Source organism: Macrobrachium rosenbergii, chromosome 20 (assembly GCF_040412425.1).
Source record: "Macrobrachium rosenbergii isolate ZJJX-2024 chromosome 20, ASM4041242v1, whole genome shotgun sequence".
In the NCBI taxonomy this organism is placed as follows: domain Eukaryota; kingdom Metazoa; phylum Arthropoda; class Malacostraca; order Decapoda; family Palaemonidae; genus Macrobrachium; species Macrobrachium rosenbergii.
The window spans coordinates 4,304,107-4,323,642 of record NC_089760.1 but is presented as its reverse complement, the minus strand read 5'-3'; the positions used below and the strand labels follow the sequence as shown (position 1 = coordinate 4,323,642).

The 19,536-nt window shown below is 38.2% G+C and overlaps 1 protein-coding gene across 3 annotated transcripts in view; it reads left to right on the top strand.

The window, feature by feature from the left end:
• Positions 1-19,536, top strand: part of LOC136848996 (uncharacterized) — a 60,422-nt gene that overhangs the window by 28,937 nt on the left and 11,949 nt on the right. For all 3 annotated transcript variants that reach the window (XM_067121818.1, XM_067121817.1, XM_067121819.1), the window contains exons 8-12: positions 2,171-2,280; positions 4,609-4,791; positions 9,547-9,772; positions 15,655-15,952; positions 16,473-16,607. In XM_067121818.1, the coding sequence (XP_066977919.1) occupies positions 2,171-2,280; positions 4,609-4,791; positions 9,547-9,772; positions 15,655-15,952; positions 16,473-16,607 (952 nt within the window). The remainder of the gene's footprint in view (positions 1-2,170; positions 2,281-4,608; positions 4,792-9,546; positions 9,773-15,654; positions 15,953-16,472; positions 16,608-19,536) is intronic.

The following is a 19,536-nucleotide window of genomic DNA, read 5'->3' as shown; positions in this document are numbered from 1 at the left end:
CTATCAGACAGCAGAAATCTTAGTGAGCCTTTGCTGATGTAAACATACAGTTTTCGAAACAGTATTTATTTTTCTGGTATAAACCCTTCCCTTAATGACTGTCTTCAAGTGTGTCGCATCCTTTGCCAGACAGATTTAAAGGGCTTGCTAATAGCCAAATTTCAAGTAATGATAAAACTTGAGGTATTGACTGTTGTAGACTGTTTTACACCAAAATAAACATATACTGAAGCGTTATTGCTAAAAAAATTTTTTAGATTGGTTTATTGACAATTTTGTTCCACTTGTATGGTACTGTGAGCAGCAAATGGATGCAAAACTTGTAAAAAATTTTTTAGCCCTGTTTAGTTCGAAATCATTGATATACTTTTGCCACCCACTAAAATATCCCACTCGCTCTAGCGGTAGCATAGAAGAAAATGAGAGATCAGAGTAACTCGCTTAACAAACCCAGAGTTTTCGAATATTAGGAATCATTCTAGAATGTGTAAATAAATTTCTGTCTCACATCAGGATCGAACCCAGGACTTTCAATTGAAAGGCAAAGGTGCTGCCCACTAGGCTGTACAAGTCATAAAAGAAGTTGGAACATGAGGGCAACTGCACCCAAGGAATTACCTGGGCAAGCTAACTGCTTGCATACCAGCGTGTTTTCCCCAACTTCCCCACTCAGCAATGACCTAATTGACAACATTTCATTTGAATTATCCCTTCTGAGTGAATAACACAACAACCAGGATCCAGTAAGTTATCACACACTGCCCCTGATTTTCCAAGTGTGACAATATAGGGGTTGCTTTAGTCTCACATCACTTTTACTACAGCATCCTGTCATAAAATGACAGATGTTTTACATGAGAATGTCCTACCACAGCAACCTTCCGCTCTATGTGGAATTCGTCTGGATAGGCTGTAGCCATTTTCTCAACCTTTATCCAAAAAACAATATCAACTTTATCCAAAAACACAATACCATATTCTGAAAATAGAAAGGAAGATTAAAATTCCCACTGAGTTACTATCAAAAGATCAGGCTTCAGTTAGGCCAGGTGATGGTTGACCAAGTTAATCCTATTACTTATCCATTTCAGGCTAGGCTAAGAAGTGTCTAATTCTAAAATGGCTGCCATCATCAGCCAGTCACGTTTTTATCCGTATCGCCAAGTAACACAACAATCCTTAAAATTTAATAATACTAATAATACAGATCATTGCTATAACAACCAGTTACTACGATCCTGGTCACAGCACCAATTTATTCCGACTCTTTCAGAACAAGTACAGAATTTCAAATAGTAAAGTGATCGTATAGCCTAAATGGTTTGAAATGCACTAACCTAATCGTAGCCTAAGTTTTATGCTACGACACCCAGGTTACTTCAACTATATTATTCTAACTCACAATCAGAACCATATTGCGTTGTGTATATTATCCAAGACATAAATAGTACAAACTTACTGTTAATTCAAATGGCGCATTCGATATTCTTAACCTGAATTGAAATTGGCATAAGGGCAATCTTTACTTCGAAATCCTCATCCAAAGGACACTCCAAGAAATTCTCCTTACATTTAGATATGCATATCTCCTAAAGGATATCTTCCTACATGAACTTTAAGATGAAAAGGAATACTTCAGTGAATTTGAAGACACCGACAACTATGGCTGAATCTCCTGAGCCTTTCTAAGGTACAGCTACACTGCACCAGAGTTGTAATGAGACTGACTTCATGACTGTCGTTGACGAACACCAAATGTTCGACTAACAACCGACCCAACAAACAACCGATGACTGATACATAAGCACTATTACACATATAATTACAATTAAATACACGAAACAGCCAACACAATGCTTTTCACAACTAAATACCAATACAACAAAATATATTATCTTTCTTCCACACAGTACAGTATGCATTTCCACTGTATGTAAATGAGGGAAACAAAACTATACCACAACTTGCGGAAAAGTACAGTCTTTTTTGTCGAAGTTTTGACAAGGTCGATGGATAAATATGCGCGAAGTCCAAGGTGTTAATTGAAGACCAGCTGAGAATATAATTGTATTGAAAAATCAATTGTTTTCTTAGCAGTGTCATTATAATTAAATTGAGATCTTTTGAAAGAAACTTTTCTTCAGATTTATTGACCTTATGTGTTTTACAGGATGATCATCTTCGAGCAGGTACTGTCTCAGAGGCTGTAGAAAAATGTGCAGGACCATCTGTGAGACAAAGCTGTATTTTGGTTCGTGTTCATCGTGTTGTGAGTCACAGGTACTGTTAAAATGTCCCCCAGCTAGTTATGTGTATTCCTTGCTTTAATTTCACATATTTAAGTAAAATCCATGTAAAACTTACCTTTGTTTTTACATCAAAAACCCATCACTGTACAATTGCCTTTAATTGTGTAAGCTCCCTTTGCAGACATGTCAGAAAGTAGAAGAATCCAGTTTGCTGCCTTCACATCTGAGCTCTTACATCTTTCTTTCAGCAGAAAAAGGTCTTACTAAGTGTATCTGTCAGTCTATATGGATATGCTGACTTTGCTTCCCAGAGCTTGATCAGTCCTTGCTTTTCCTTAATTGGTTTTCATTCTATTTTTACTTTTATTATTTTCTGAGTTTGTTGGGCTTTAGGTAAGTGTATTAAGTGCTACTTGTTTGAAGTTCCCAGTGAGTGTCTTACTGTTACTGCTTACTATAAGTCGTTCTTTTTATTTGTATCTGTAGACCACATTGGTTCTCTGCAAGGGATCCTTCAGGGGAGGTGATGATCGTGGCTGCATTCATTTGTAAAGCTGAGGCAACTGTGAGTGTGGAAGGCATGTCTCAAGTTCGCTATCTCTTCACGTGTCTTAGCACCAGTGGTGTCGTTGATGTACTGTACGTACATCTGCTGCTTTTCTTTGCTGTTGAAGACTTTGCTCGGTGGTACCCATGTAGAAATTAGTGAAGAGGACCCCAAGGGGAGAACCCATTGCCACCCAGTCTATTTGGGTGTACATATGGCCCCTATGGGTGGAGAAAGGGGTCTTTTTGATACACATCTCCAGGAGGGTATGGAGGGTGTGTTCGGGGATGTTTAGTGATGGAGTGGTAGGGTCCCTTTATACATGATCCAAAATTATTTGTGAAGAAGGACTTCACATCCATTGAGGCAGTGATTCCTCTGGGGGTTGTTGCTCTAAGGGCTTTCAGGCTTTCTCTACCCACAGGGGCCATATGCACACCCAAATAGACGGGGTAATGATAGGTTCTCCCTTTGTAGTCCTCTTCACTAATTTCTACATGGGAACCGTCAAGCAAAGAGTCTTCAACAGCAAAGAAAAGCAGCAGATGTATATACAATACATCGATGACACCTTCGTGGAGAACTTGAGACATGCCTCAACTTTACAATTGAATGCAGCTGCAATTGTTGCCACCCCATTGGCCAGTTGTTGATCAATATTAGCGTGAATGAGAAGCGTGTCATAAGAAAAGTTAAGAAAACTAAATATAAGATCAATTTGCATGATGCAGCCATCCTTTTTAACAAGACATCTATAATAGTAATATCTGAGTGGATTTTTTTTTGTCCTCCCCCGGGTGACAGTAAGGGAGTAATGACACAGCCACCCACCCCCCGAAAACTGGTTTGTCTGCCCCAGGTGGGGGTGGGGTAGATAGGGGAATGGGAAGGTAGGGGAGACATCCACCCTCTTCCTGCAAACCTGTTTGTCTGCCCTGGTTGGGGGTGGGATGGGTAGGGGATCGAGAGGGTAGGGGAGATAGCAGCGCCAAGTTTCCGTGCATGTAGCATGCACCAACAAGCTTGTAATAATAATAATAATAATGATGACAATGACTTGTCTAGTATGAGAACATGGTAAAACGAGAAAATTAAAGAATGAACCAGGATATTTTGCAGTGCATTTGCCACATAAACATAATGAAAAAAAAAATGATGGTTAACATGGGTTTATGTAGCAGCATGCATTGAAGGGATATTGGTAAAGGTAATGAATCTCAAGAAAGGAAGGATGTTGATATCAGGAACCACTGTTGTGTGTGCAAGGAGAATGTACATGAATCAGTTATGTCTAGGGTTAGGATTCTGCTATCTGTTAAATATATTGAGGGATTAATGTTTAGAGGATTTTCCATTGGTTTATCCTTGTTTTTATAGCTTGGGGATGAATTTACAAGAGAAAATATTCTTGTCTATTATTTTAAGTCATCACTTACATTTAAAGTATCTTTTTATGCAAAGTTTGAAAAACTTAGAGCACACTTAATTTAACTTCTTCTTTATCTAGGAGTTAATATCTATGTATGGTCATTGTCACCATATATTGCATAATTTTATTTTTGTAATCTGAGCAATTTTAGCCTTCATATTTTTCTTTGTAAGTTTCAGGTGTTAAGCTGCAGTGTAAAGCCTAATAAAAATTTTAATTTTTTTATCTGCAGTATATCATTCTTAAATGCTTTTGTTGCATAGAATTTTGTCTTTAAGAGTATTTTTGTCCTACGTTGTGTATTACAGCAGTGGTTTGTTATGGGCTGACATTAGAAATATTCTTGAAATTTTATACTGAATTGTATCATTTTTCTCTTTCAGGAAGAAAACACAAAATATTGATAAATGGGAGGTAATAGCTCAAGATGCCAATGGGATATTTTGTACTATAGATATTCCAAATCGGCCATTTGTAAGAGAGATGACCGAAATTATTGAGAATGGCGAAGGAAAGACATGGTATTTTACCCACATCAACATTGTTGAACGTCTAACTGATTCACAGTAAGAACCGAGTTTTTCTGTCATCAGGGAGTTACTGTACATTATAGCCCATCTGGTTGACATCTAATTAATAAGTTGCACTTTGTTATTACATTATGATTCCTAGACTCCTTCACTCTTGTTGGATGAGGGGCTTTAGAGAGCAACTACAATGCTCCCCCACTTTTTCGTGGGGATAGGTTCCAGAACCCACTGCCGAAATGCAAAATCCCCTCTTCTTAAAAATGCTTATAACTGCCATGTACCCAGTACCCCTTAAACTAAATTGCTTATAACTGTCTGTTTTAAAAGTTCACTGCCTAATTTAGTAGTTCAAACAAAAATATACCTTAAATTATTATACTTAAACAATTTAATGTAAATTCAAACAAAAATACACCCCAAACCATCATCCCAAAACAATCTAAGTTACCTTAGATTACCACCCTTTTACAGCTGTTACTCATATATATATATATACACTCCTAAAATGCTTATAACAATGATTTACTAATTTTAAAATATTAATATTAATGTAAACACAGCAAAATATCTATAAAATGTTTAATACAAATTAAATAAATCTGTATTACAGAACATTTGACAACTAATCAAGTTACTCCCCCCCCTCATAGTACTGAAGTTGTTCCATTTTCTTTATGTATTGGTAAAAACAATTAAAATTAAAATTAACTTTTTTTTCATAGAGCTGAGCAACACTGTTTATTCACTAATTACTGTATTTTTTCATATTGTGTGCATGACTGAATACAGATTTTCATATAAGTAACTTACCAAGCAATTATGTAGCTATAGTTTCTAATTATCGCAGCAGCTTAAATTCTGAAATTCATGCTAGTGCTTCCATTGTTTTAGTGTAGGTGACTAACCCCGCCCACTTTCGGGGAAGAACAGGTACAACAAAGCTGAAGAGCTCAGTTCCATCATTTTGGTTCTCCCTTAATCCAAGCTAGGGCAACCGTGGAATCAATCCAGCATTGAATAGAAACCCCCTGGACCAGCCTCAATGCGGACTTCACATGTACAACAAGTCTAGAACACAATAGGGCACCAAGTAATTCAAGCCTAGGGAGGGAAAATTTCATTATAGGATTATATTACCTCTTGCAGCAACCAGCGATACCTTGAAATTACCTCTATCAGGCACTCACATATACACAAGCACCATAACCCCTCTCCGAGGCATCACCAAAGGCATAGAGTTGAATATCAGGAAGATCTCTCCAGGGTAACTCTGAAAATAAGTAACAATTAATTCTCAATGAATCAAGCACAGAAAATCCTACAACCCACAATTCAACTCTGCCATGCATAGCCTCAGGCAATAGTTTATCCCAGTCTAGACCCAGTCTCCAAATTTCTTGGAACATTATTTTTTCATGCATAACAAAGGGACATATGAAACCCAAGGGGTCAAAACATTGAGCTATTAGGCTTAACACTTTCCTCTTAGTACAAATAATATCTCCTAAGGGGTCCAAATTTTCAACCTTAAAGGTAAAACAGTCAGGGGGGGAAACCTAGTGTAGGCCTAAAACTTTTACACCTTCTACACTTGAGCCTTCAGTCATGGGCAAGGTTTTGCAATTAGAAGTACACTTTGACAAGGACATACCAGCCCCTTCCAAAATACCACAGGCTTCCTGAAATGTTAAACAGGCCTCAGGTGGGCTATCAGCCCCAGAAAGCTAGTCATCTACATACAAGTTCTCAAGCAATTCAGAAACTACCTTTGAGGGAGGATACTTCTTAAAATGAAATTTCCAAGTGGCATTCAACAAAAAGGGACTTCTCTTATTTCAAAATGGCATTCTTTCAAATCGGTAATGTTTTACAGTCTTTTTCCTTCAACAAAAACCTGTGAACATCGCGGTCCTCCCTCTTTACCTTTATTCGAAGGAAAGTCTTCTTAATATCAGCTGTAAGGCCACCTTCCACCTTCTAAATCTCAGTAAAACCTCTACTAAATCATTCCCCCCATCTCCTCCAACTGACTCCTCAACTCCTCATTCTCACCCCTCAGCCTCCCATTCTCCTCTCTTGCCAGCCGCAACTCCTCTCTCAACCTCACCAGTTCCTCTTCCATTCCCTCCAGTCACACTACTAGCCACTAATCTCAATTGCAGCTGCAACACCAGCTGCCCCACGTTGGGCGCCAAATATTATGTGGCGGAATTTCAACCCACAAACACACAACACTCACCCTGATCCTCGGTTGCTGGAGACGGACCAAAGGTCCACGGTCGCCAATCACAGCACACAACCATAAAACAAAAACTTAAACCGGCCCTCCACCAACAACGAACAAACAAAAAAAAGAAGAGACACATGAACCATTAATGTTGGTACCAAAAAAACAGACGCACTCCCTGTTCACTTTCAAGGTTGGACCTCAACTGCCCAAGACTTCCCCAAAACCGAAAAAAAACTCCCGACAGACAGACAGACAGCGCCGTAAACGAACTCCAACAACCGAACCACTCACAACGACAATTACACTCTCTCTCTCTCTCTCTCTCTCTCTCTCTCTCTCTCTCTCACACAAAACGTTGGGAAATGCTAGATACAAACAAATTTATTCATCCCTCTATAACATTACAGTGGCCGAGGTGATACCCTGGTAGTCTAAAATTTTTATTCTTGCAGTTTGTAATACACAGCACTTCTTAATAACCCTAGCCCTTGGCTCACAAGGTGCTACCCCCATATGTTTAACAGAATCACTCTCCCCCTTTACTTTTTCCACTTCAGGGGTTTTATCATTGGGTGTGACATGGGGTTTATCATCAGACTAACAACATATAAGGGCATGGTGATTACCACCCTTGCACTTTGAACACTTGGCCTAGCAACCTTTTTCATCTCCTAAGTAGCCCAAGATTACTACATAAGATAGAAGGTCATATACCAAAGATCTTTAAGAACAACACTGTTTTAAAGTATTACTTCAATATATTTAAACCACCAAACCAGACCTAATTCTCACCTTGTGAGAGACACCGGCTCCCAACTTCAGCAAAATAACCTATCAGTTAAAGAAATTTTTAAAATTAAAACTTTCCACTATGGCTTAAAAGTATGCATTTAACTTTCTTCTGAGTTTGGTTCTTCCAAGATGACCAAAATACGATCTAGGAGCACTTATACGCGCACAAATTCTAGACATGTGCTAATGGTAGCAGAGACCAGAGAATAATGAGTGAGTAGGTCTGGCGCAGATTGCATGGTTGACACAATAGTGACAGGCACGCAGCTTGCTGTTGCCAAATCTGCAGATTAAGAATAGGAATTAAACCCAGGCAGCTGGTGTAGATATGAGAAAGAACCCTCTTGTCTTAAAGTCCTATACTCTATCAGTGTCAATGTGCACTGTACTGGCTGAGGCCAACTAGAAGAAAATTCTTTGAAATTAGTTGGTCTATCTTATGGAGCCCCTCTAGGGGCTTTGAGGATGAATAGTGGCAATGCTATCAAAATATGCTTTAGATGCTAATAGGGAAGGCCAAGGAATTTGTTCATAAATCATGTGAAAATTAAAGAAGTAGGATGGGTAAGTGGAAAGAAGTCAAAGGGATGCTATGAAGAACCTTTCATACCACGAATAGTAAGCTGTTCAAGTCACTTTTGGCAGATACTGTATACATGAACACAGTGTTTGGACATCTGTTATTCACAAGAGTAAATCTTCATTCTTTGAAGCTATTGAGAACTTATGATAATTTTAATTTACATTGCTGTAAAGGCTTGCTGAGCCACACTTTTCCAAGTCTGATTTGGTGTAAAGAGAGACTAAAGTATGATGCTGTTTGGTGGAATACATAGCTGTGAGTATGACTGCTTTAAAAATTCTCACTTTCCAAGTGTTGAAATGGACAGATAGTCTCAAAATGGTAACAATGATAAGCCCAAAGAACATATAAAAATCCCTATTGGGAAGTGTTGACATAGGATATAAAGCCTTGGAGGAATAATGATGACAACCCTGGGTATTATTTTACTTTATATCTCTCTCTCACAATATACTGTACACCACTTTGAGTTTGTTGATTAATTATGAGCACCATCCAAGTGGAAGGACAGAAAAAGCAGTATGGGCAGGAACAGCCAAACTGATACTGTCATTCAGGCACCTTGAATACCAAAGGAGGCTAGAAGACCTCAATTCATACTCTCTAGAAAAGCATCAATTAAGAGGTTATTTGGTGAAAACATTAAAATGGATAAATAATGAAGATTACAGAAATCTACTGTACTTACCCTAAGTCATAACCAAACTGGGTCCAACAGACGAAAAGTGGTACTGATAAGGTTAAACACCAGCCATTGTGGGATACTTCTTCACACACCTAAGATAGCTTTATTTTGGAAGGACTACTAACTGAATAACCAAAATGTACGATTGACACACCTGTGATTTTTTAAGGTGTCACCTCAGATGGACAAGGAATTCAGTCATTCAGGACTGGAAAATATTGTTTTATGGTTGTTTTTTTTAAATGCAGAACATTTATATGCTGTGTAAGCAAAGCATGATAATTTTGGGTTCAGTATAATTTAAGTGTAACTCTCTTACAGGACCTTCCCCTTAAAAGCCATAACTTTCCACAACCTGAATAGGTTACCTCTTCATGAGTGGTCTGGTTTAGAGAGAATTGTACTTGAAGTGCCATTTTGTATTGAAAAATTTGCATGGTTTATTTTTTTAATGTCCTTTATTTTTATTAATTTGCAAATTCTTTTTCTTTTCTCTTTTAGAAATCCTGGTTTATTTTCAATGATATCTTCATTTCATCATTCCTACCAAAGAGCACTGCAGAATAATCCTCTTTTATGTCCACTCTTGGTAGATCATGTTACTTCACCATCACAGACATTCTGTTATGTCTTCAGTGTTAACTTGGGGATCACCAAAGTCTTCAGTAAAGAAGAAGTTGTTATACCCCTAACTCTTCCAGAATATTCACTAGAAGATATTTGTCAGGTTGGTAAAATCTTGAAGCCATATTACAGGTATCTTTGTACTTAGTAGTTTTGGTTCATTTTGAATTCTTTGCCATCTTACAGGAATTTTTAATTAAGTCTGGTTAAAGGAACTTTGATCACTTTTGATAGGTAGATTATGCCACATTTCATATGAATGTTATATGTACAGGATTATAGAATAAGCTCATTCTTATCTTGGTAGACAATTCACTGTTATGCCGTCATATAAATTACCAAGCCTCTTACTTTTATTTTAGCCTTAATGTCCTGTTCTAGAAGACAAACAGTGCTTACCTGCTGGTTGAAACAAGAAATGTGTAAGGTAGGTGAGTAATACAACTCCACTTATAGGGGATCCCCTGCCTCACTTAATGAAAGCTTTTTTTGTCTTGACTTGGTTCCAAAACAAATCAGTAAGTTAGAGAAAACTGCTGGTACCAACAATTTATCCTGCTGAAGACCATGCTACATTTTCTCCAAGTAAAGCTCAAGAATATTATGTGGTATCAGGGTGACATAGCCAGAGTTGAAGTTTCCATCAAGGCTAAAATGCCTACTTATCTATACAGATATCTAGAAGAATCCAGTATTTCTTGGGTATCATGTCAGTGTACACTATTGACACCAATGTGCTTTCCATGGTGATATTGACAATTGGCTGGGCCATGCTACCTTTGAATAGTCAGTCATCAGTATATGCATCGTGGGTTATTAGTATTTCTCAGTTTCGTGCAAGTGTGCACTGCTGATGCCACTAACATGGGTTCAGGAGAGCGGTGGCATCCTGACAAGGGCATGTTGCTGATGTTGGCATTAAGTTGTTCCACAGGGATAACTTCCCAGCCCACCAGATTGCTAGTCACCTAGCCAGCAAGTCTTTTAACAGCAATTGGCTGTGACTCGCCATGCATGTGTCTTCAAGATTTCTGTGTGATATCTGTAAAAGTGTTATAGCTGAAAGATGTTACTTTGCAGAACTGAAAGAATGTGACTTTTGCAAGGATTATTTTAGAAGATTAACTTCATGCTTAAATTTTTCGAAATCCTCTGAGCACCTTGGGACAATACGGTCTTTTGTTGAAATGACCAAGCTTCCCAAAAAAAGATGTATAGGAAGTATGATAGTAAAATGTGTATGTGAGTGGGATTATCAGGGACTTAGGGGCTTCTGTGGAGAACTCTGTTACTCAAAGAGTGAACGACATCAAGAAGTTTTAAAATAAATCATATTGTTCTCAGTTGCAAGTGAGATACACAATATCCCTCTACCAGAGTTGGAGCTAGAGGGCACATGGATTATATCATAGAATAAAGGAAGAGGAATGGATTGCACCCTTTTTTTCTTCCCTAGTTGTTTTATGGTCACAAAAATTTGGGAATAAAGATAAGTAAAATAATTGTCCACAAAGCCTGGAGAGAGTCAGGTATTTAAGTTTTGTGTGATCCAGGTTGGTTGCAGGGTTCCCTTTTCTCTGGATCTATCCAAAAATTGTCTAAAACCACCATCCATGCATGGAGTGTTTTGCTGAATTCTCTCATTGTGACCAATTGCCATTTACACCAGACCTCTTCCACTTTACTCCACTTTGTTGTGCACCATCTCAGTCCAGCTGTCGTAGGGATATTTAGTGACTCTAGACTCCCTCTGAAATTGTATGTAAATCATCTTCAATTTTAACACTATTTTCCATCCTGTCCCCGGTGGTGAATGGCTTCTCTAGCCAAAGTGTGAGGTCATATGCCCAAAGTTTCATACATTCATTCATTTCATCCAGTCCCCCACAATACATGCTGCATGCCCTGTCCATCGCAATAATTTGAGATTTTATATAATTGACATCATGGCTTTATATTTTAGTTTGTGATTTCATAAAATTAATATCATTGGTTGTTATTTTAGTAAGTTTGTAATTGTGACATCTTCTCCAGAACCTGTTCTCTGTGTCAGATACAAGTCTTGCATGGTTATTGTTTTACTAGCTGAAAATCTAAAGCCATTTATCTCGGCCCACTTTACTATATTATCAGTGCACAGCTGAAGATGGCGTTCAGCCACTGCCATCCTTGTTGCTGCTAAAGATATCGAAAGGTCATCAGCAAAAAGAGTATATGTTACATCTGATGGAATTATTTTGGATACCCCATTGATTGCTAAGGCATTCAAGGTTACACTTGGAACACTTCCTTGTGGCACTCCTTTTTTTTTTTAAAAAGCCTTGATAAAAAGAGGCAAATTGCCATTTCAGGTTACATTTATAAAGGACCCTCAGAATGCCATACCTCCATGCTGTATCATAAGCTACCTCACAATCAAAGAAAACAGTGATGTGATGTTGTTTGTTGGTAAAAGCTTCACATACTGAAGATTACATTTGAACCAGCACATCAGTTGTTGAGTGCATACTTTGAAAACCACTCTGTGCTGGTGACAGATATTTACCACGTACTGAGCACCACATCAAATGGGCGTTCACCATTTTTTCCACGATCTTACACAGACATGTCAGTGCAATGGGGTGATAATTTTGCCTTGAATTTTAACATCTCCATAGCTTAGGTAAGAAATGTTATTGGAAAATTCTGTTAATAATGCTTAATATGAAAAATCTGGTATTTTCATTGGTATGTCTAATCATTGCATATGTTATATCATCCAGTCCAGGAGCTGATTCATTACATGTATATAAGGCTGATTCAAATTCTCTCATAGTAAAAGGTACATTGTATTATTCATTCATTGATGCATTAAAATCAATTTCGACCTGTCCCATTAGCCGCCTTTGAGCTGAGTAGTGTCTGTCATCATTTTTCTCTACAACATTAGCAATATGATTAGCAAACTCATTTACCACTAACTGGGGATCTTCAACTTCACTACCATTGATCTTGATTACTGGAGGTTGACAAGGAGTAAATTTGCCTGCTCTTTTTCTAACTCTTCCAAACTAAAATCAGAGGTGTTTTTGAATTTATGAAGGTATGAAAATTGTCCAAGTTCCCTTTCGAATCTTTTTAATTTCCAAGCGGAAATGAGCTCTTGCTTTTCAAAATTCAATGCTGTGATACTCACATTTTTGTCTGCAATATATGGTGAAAGCTGATCTCATAGTTCTATGAGTTTTGTGGCATTTACAAGTCCACTAAGGAACTGGTCATCAGATAAATATACCTGAAGTCCTAGGTATTGGTGAAGACTAGCCAAAAATATAATTGTATTGAAAAAATGACAAGAATCATCTACAGAGGGAAAGTTATCATCCAAGTCATCTGTTGAGCTGTGTTCCTGGAATTGCCCAATCAGCTTTACCAGTGTTCCATTTAGGTAGCCTTGAAGATGGAGGATTTAAAGCTACATTCACCACTTTTGGAAGATGCTTGCTGGTAAAACTAATTTTTCACTCTCCAGTGAAAATCAATAAAGCAGTCATCACTGCATATAGATAAATCAGTTGCTGATATTGTGCCTGTTTGAACGTGAAAATGTGCAAACTCTCCCATGTTTGGGATTCCCACATTTTCACTTTCTATGATGGAACACAAGCAATTTCCTCTTTGATTAGTAATGATGCCACCTCAGAGAAGGTTTCTACCATTCATATCCCAGAACAACAAAGGGATATGGTAGCTGTTGAATAAGGGATTTGAATTTATCAGTGGGGAAGACTTCACTGGGCAGTAGATAGAGAGAGAGCATACTGTATATTTTCTTTGCAAATGGATCTCATACAGATTTTCCACCCCATCTTCCCTTCCAGGTCGATGAGACTTTGCTGAATGAGTCTGAAACTAACTATTCTACGGAACTTTTGACTCACATCTTACTTTTGAGAAATATCTAATGAAAGTGACAGAAGTGCCGCACGAAGGTTGGTTATTGTACAACAGGCCTCATTTATTTATAGCAGTGATAAAATCAATGCAACTTGTTTCAGGTCATTTGTCCTTCCTTTACTAGAATACTGTTCTTTGGTATGGTTGTCTGCTTCTGCCAGAGGTTTATCTCTTTTAGATAGAGTGATTCATGGTGGTAGGTTTGTGTTTCCTAATATTTGCAATTGTGACTTGGACCATCGACATATTTTTCATAAGTTGTATTTTAACAGAGATCTGTCACATTCTCAATTGATCCCTGATCCCATTTTCCTGCCGAGAGCAACCAGACTTGCTGAACAGCAGCACCAGTATGCAGTAATTGTGCATCGCTGTAGAACTTCTCAGTTCCAGAGGTCCTTTATTCCTCACACCATTAGACTGTGGAACAGTCTCCCTGAGGATGTCGTGCAATTGGAACTTCAAAAGTTCAAGGAAAGATGCAGTGCATAACTACCCTAATACTATTCTCCTTACATTTTTATCTATTTATTAATTTATTTCTTCCTTTTTAATAAGTGAGAACTGTTCCTTCTATATTTCCCCTTACTTCCTCCTAATGAACACCTTATTTTTTGGAAGCTTGAATTTCAAATCAGTGGCCTCTGTGGGCTTGTTCCATATGAATAGGGTTCATCTGCTGAATAATAGTAATAAAAATAATCTGCACACCTATCACTTGCAGTGTATACTGGATACTATTAGGATTTTGTGGGGTGTCATTACAAATATATAAAACTACATCCCATGGCTTCCTATACTGTATTTATAAATGGAATGACAGGTTGTATAATCTCATGGGCTCAGACACGTATTATTACCAATCACAGTCTCCTGCAAAGATACACCATACAGGACACAATTCTGATATGAGCAGCCTTAATTCTTCCCATTTTGCTCTTAATCCCCAACAGTTCCACTGGAAAATATGAACAAGTTTTAATTAAATTTTGAGGCCATTATACTGGAGCCCCTTTTAAGTGCTTTAAGTTTATTGTCTGGCTCCTGCCTTTTTTCTGGAAGGAGACTGATTATGTAATGGAAAAACTGGAAAAAACTGATGTGACACGTTCAAAGTACATCCATTAGCATAATCAATGCCATGCATGGGCTGTCAACAAAAGAGGAAGAGGGAAATAGGAAAATTGATAGGAGGATGAGGGATGGAAGGGATAAAGGTCCCAATGCTCAGTTGAACCCACTGTAAGGGTGGAGGTGCCATAGAGCATTCAATCCCAGCAGTGGGTCCCCAAGCCACCACCTCAACTGGGGTGCGTACCAAAGGTTGGAAGTTGATAGATCTGTCCTTGCAGTCAGTCGTGGAAAAAAATTAAACTTTTCCATCGTATGGAACACAATTTTTCACAATTAAACACCCCATATTTTTATGCTAATTGGTTGCATATGATAGTGGTACATATTTAGAAGGAAAACATTCTAGCATGAGAAACAGCATGAAAGTTTTGATATTGTCCTTTTTATACATATGTGTTGGTACTATTTTAGTACACAATACTAAATGTGTTGAAAGTTTTCAGGTGTTGATATTTGTAATAGTATAGTTTAGAAGGAAAATAAACGACACTGGGAGAAAAGTATGAAAACTTGGACTGATTCAATAAGTTGTAATTTCCAACTGAATGATTGTGACATCTGAAGGGCTTAGGAGCCAAGTCAGATGCACACACCCTGAGTAAAATATTCATCAGTAGTAAAACTAATATCCTTTTGATTTTTATAGTATAAGAAAATTTAGTTTTTTGTTTTTGTTTCTACAGATAAGTCAATTATGGTTGCTCAGAGTACCGTCTTTTGTGCTCCTATAATTGAAGTACACAATTAAGTTATAAACAGCTCAGCATAAGAACATTGAGATAAGGGGTTTAACAGTTGGGAATGTATTTTTCATTTGGCTTACTATAAGATGTGTGTTGTCTCCTAATACTTTTCATGTGTTCTGCATTTAAGCATTGTATCATCTAATTGAATTCACTAAATTTTCATATTTAGATCACAGCTAATAGTCAACGAGGAAGTGTTTGTTTCCTTATCTTATACAAGAGAGGAGATTTTCTTTATGTTATGAGTGAAACAAAAGAATCATCAGATGAGGAACCTTTGGAAGACTGCCCACCCAAGACTGAATGCAAAGAAGGAAATAGTAACATAAAAAAATTTAGCAGGGATGATGCCAAAAATTTAATTGTCAAAGTTGAAGTCAGTAGCAAGACCACTTTACCAAGATGGATACCTTCAGATGGAACGATTATGATGTATGTTTATGTAAAGGATGCTGCAATTTGGTATGGTAAGAATTTAAGCCTATTTTTTGGGCCTTTTTGTAGTCATCCTAAAGTTTTCTCTCTTTTGGATAAAGATCTGTAATAGATTTTCTCTAGTTTGTTCTGTCCTGTGCACTTTCTGCCTTAATTTCCATGTGGTTACAATCCTCATCTGTGTTATTTTCAAAATTTGATAACTCGCCATCCTGATACTTCCATATCTACTACTTTTGTCACTGACTAATCTTCTATCTTCATCACGTTCACAGACCAATAATTTTGAGATCTTATCTAGTTCTCAACCTCTTAACAACATATTTTCAACAACTCCCTCATTCATGATATAAACACAATCCAGCCATGAATCTCAGCATTCTGTAGTACTTTTCAGAATAATTTCCACTCAATTCAGACTGCTACTTATCAGTCAGTCTTATTAAATGTGTTACTGCTTACACTAGTATAAGAGTGTGTCCTAGTAGTTATGTTGAATTAATTTATATTATTAGTATTGAATGAATTACTTAAATGATGATTTCTTTGCAGGTAACATGGTAATTGATGAGTACAGTGTTATGCAGCCAGTTGACAAAAAATCAGATATAACCTTGTCAGTACTAGTCAGTATTTTAAAACCATTTTCAAGCAGAAGTAATTTTCAAGATTTAGCTGTGGTGTCAGGTGAGTGTTTTGTCTGATTGTTCCATCCAAAATATATAGAATACATAGAGGTAATTTTGTATAGTGTAGTCGCTTGTCTCGTCCTCAAGGAGCTACCCTTCCATTGTCTACCAGAGCTCCATGGTGACCACACTAATATCAAAGAATTCTCTTCTAGCTGGCCTACGATTAGATGTAAATAACAACCTGGGTTAGACAAAAATGGTAGCCTAACTACAAGGTTACATATTAGTGAGTTTCTGTTATTATATAGCCTATACATTTAAGAGTGTTCTAAAATAATTGGGATCAGGCAATGCCCTATACTAGGCTAAGAGAGAACATTTTAAGAAATAGCTTATCATTGGTCTAAGCAGTAGTTTAGACCAAATAGCCCAGGAGTAGATATAAAAGTATCCTAGTATTGATAAAATGATAACCTAGTTTTTTACGACTTGGTAGCCTATCTGTAAGGCTACATATTAGTGGGGTTCTTATCCTGTATCCTTACAGGTTATATAAACCTAGACCAGGCAGTAGCCTAACCAGATTAAAGAGGAATCTCTTTTAAGGGAATATCCTACTATTAGCCTAAAACAGTAGTTCAGATTAAATAAAGCAATGGCCAAATATCAGATAAAAGGTAGTCTCAGTCAGATAAAACAGCAAATTAGATTATAAGAGGTTCTTTCCTTAAGTGTGATCTAAATACTGTAAGCCTAGACTAGGCAGTGGTCTAGAATAGGTTAAGCAAGAACCCTTTAAGAAATCCTCTATTCTTAGCCTAATGTAAATTGTGCTAGAAGCATGTACCTAAGGGATGTAAAACGGTAGCTTGGGTTAGTTAAAGAAATTAGTTTATAGCAGTTAGCTTGAATGGCATGACATTTAAAATTAAATTTCACAGAGTCCTTGTAAAAGGACTAACAGTATATAAGTAATACAGTCATATACTGTTAGAATGTTGAAGTTAACATAGATGTTTAATATATATAAGAATATGGTAAATAAAATATATTACAGCTATACACTTGTAATCAAATTAGCCTGTAATATTGAATATACTATCTATATAAGGACTACAGACAATCAGTACTAACTAGTTTCTAATAGCAACTTTTTTTTATCAATACAGGCCCGCCATTATGCAGGACCAAGTATTCTGCAGCAAATTGCTTGGTTCATTTTATGCTAGTGGGCAAAGCCCGTACCACCTGCCATGAGCATAGTCCTGGAAAAAACAAAGAAAACTTGCATGGTCGCCAGGTATGTGCAAAATTTGTAGTATGCTCCTGGCAGCAAGTTTTAAGGACAAAACAGTCGTTTTAAGCTGCCTCAATGGGTCCTAGGGTTCAGTAGGGGTGAGGAAGGGGAGATTATATCTTTCTGGCAGAACTCCGGCAACAGATATTTAACCCTTTCTCAGGACAAGATCTATGTTTGGGCCAAAACCCAGTAACATCAGTCCCCAGTACCTCCCAGGTTAACCTGCGAAGGAAGTAGATGAATCTTTACATGGGGGTGCAACAGGCAGTTTCGAGTTCAGCTGTTCCTTCTCAGCCAAACATCTCGGGGTCTAGGCTACAACCTCCACCCAAGAAGTCTTCTACGGCAGCTTTGTCAAATAAGACCTCTCAACCTACTCCATCAGCAGTGAAGGAGGCTCTCAAGGCCAAGAAGAGGAGCCAGAGGCAGGGCCAGAGGTGGTAGGCAATAGAGTGAGAGCCCCTCCCCACTCCTTACCACCAGTGCGGGGATGCCTGGTGAGCCACTGGGCAATGTGGCAAAAGTTCGGAGCAGAGCCGTGGGTAGTAGATGTCCTTCGGGTAGGATATCTACTACCCTTTGACTTTACCCCTACCCCCACAGATCAACCTCTCCTTCAGCTCACATATGCCCAGGGATCTCTGAAACATCTAGCTCTCTAGAAAGAAGTGAGAAAGAATATGGATAATAACAACTGACTAGTTCAACGGGCAGTTTCAAAATCAGCTGTTCCTTCTCAGCCACAACCTCCACCCAAGAAGTCTTCTACAGCAGCTTTGTCAAATGAGACCTCTCAACCTACTCCATCAGCAGTGAAGAAGGCTCTCAAGGCTAGGAAGAGGAGCCAGAGGCAGGGCCAGAGGTGGTAGGCAGTAGAGTGGGAGCCTCTCGCCACTACTTGCCACTAGTGCGGGGATGCCTGGTGAGCCACTGGGCAATAGCATATCTGCTACCCTTCGACATTGCCCCTACCCTCACAGATCAACCTCTCCTTCAGCTCACGTACGCTCAGGGATCTCCGAAATATCTAGCTCTCCAGAAAGAAGTGAGACAGATGATGGAGAAAGAAGTGTTAGAGGAAGTCAAGCGTCCTTCTCCGAGTTTCTACGGTCGGGTCTTTCTAGTCCCAAAAGCTACAGGCGACTGGAGACCAGTGATAGATCTTTCGACCTTGAACCTCTTCATCAGGAGGACCAAGTTCAAGATGGAAACACCTCGAACAGTGCTACAAGCAGTCAGAAACGACGACTACATATTGACAAGGCTTAAAGGATATGTACTTCCAGATTCCCATCCATTCCTCCTCCCATAAGTTCCTTTGCTTTAGTATTGGAGAGCTGGTATTCCAGTTTAAGGTACTATTTTTCAGCCTGACAGCATCACCCCAAGTATTCACAAGAATGTTCACCCAGGTGTCGACATGGGCTCATCCAAGGGATTTGCCTCTTAAGGTACCTAGATGACTGGCTGGTCTTAGTGATTTCTCTGGGAAATTTAATCCAAGACAGGGATCGTCTTCTCTGATTTTGTCACGAATTAGGCATCATGATAAATCTGGAGAAGTCCAATCTTCATCCTAGTCAAAAGATTCTTTACCTGGAAATAATCATAGATACAGCTTTGTCGAGGGTTTTCCCTTTGGACCAGAGGATAAAGAAGTTCAGGACAGTGGCTTGTTCATTCC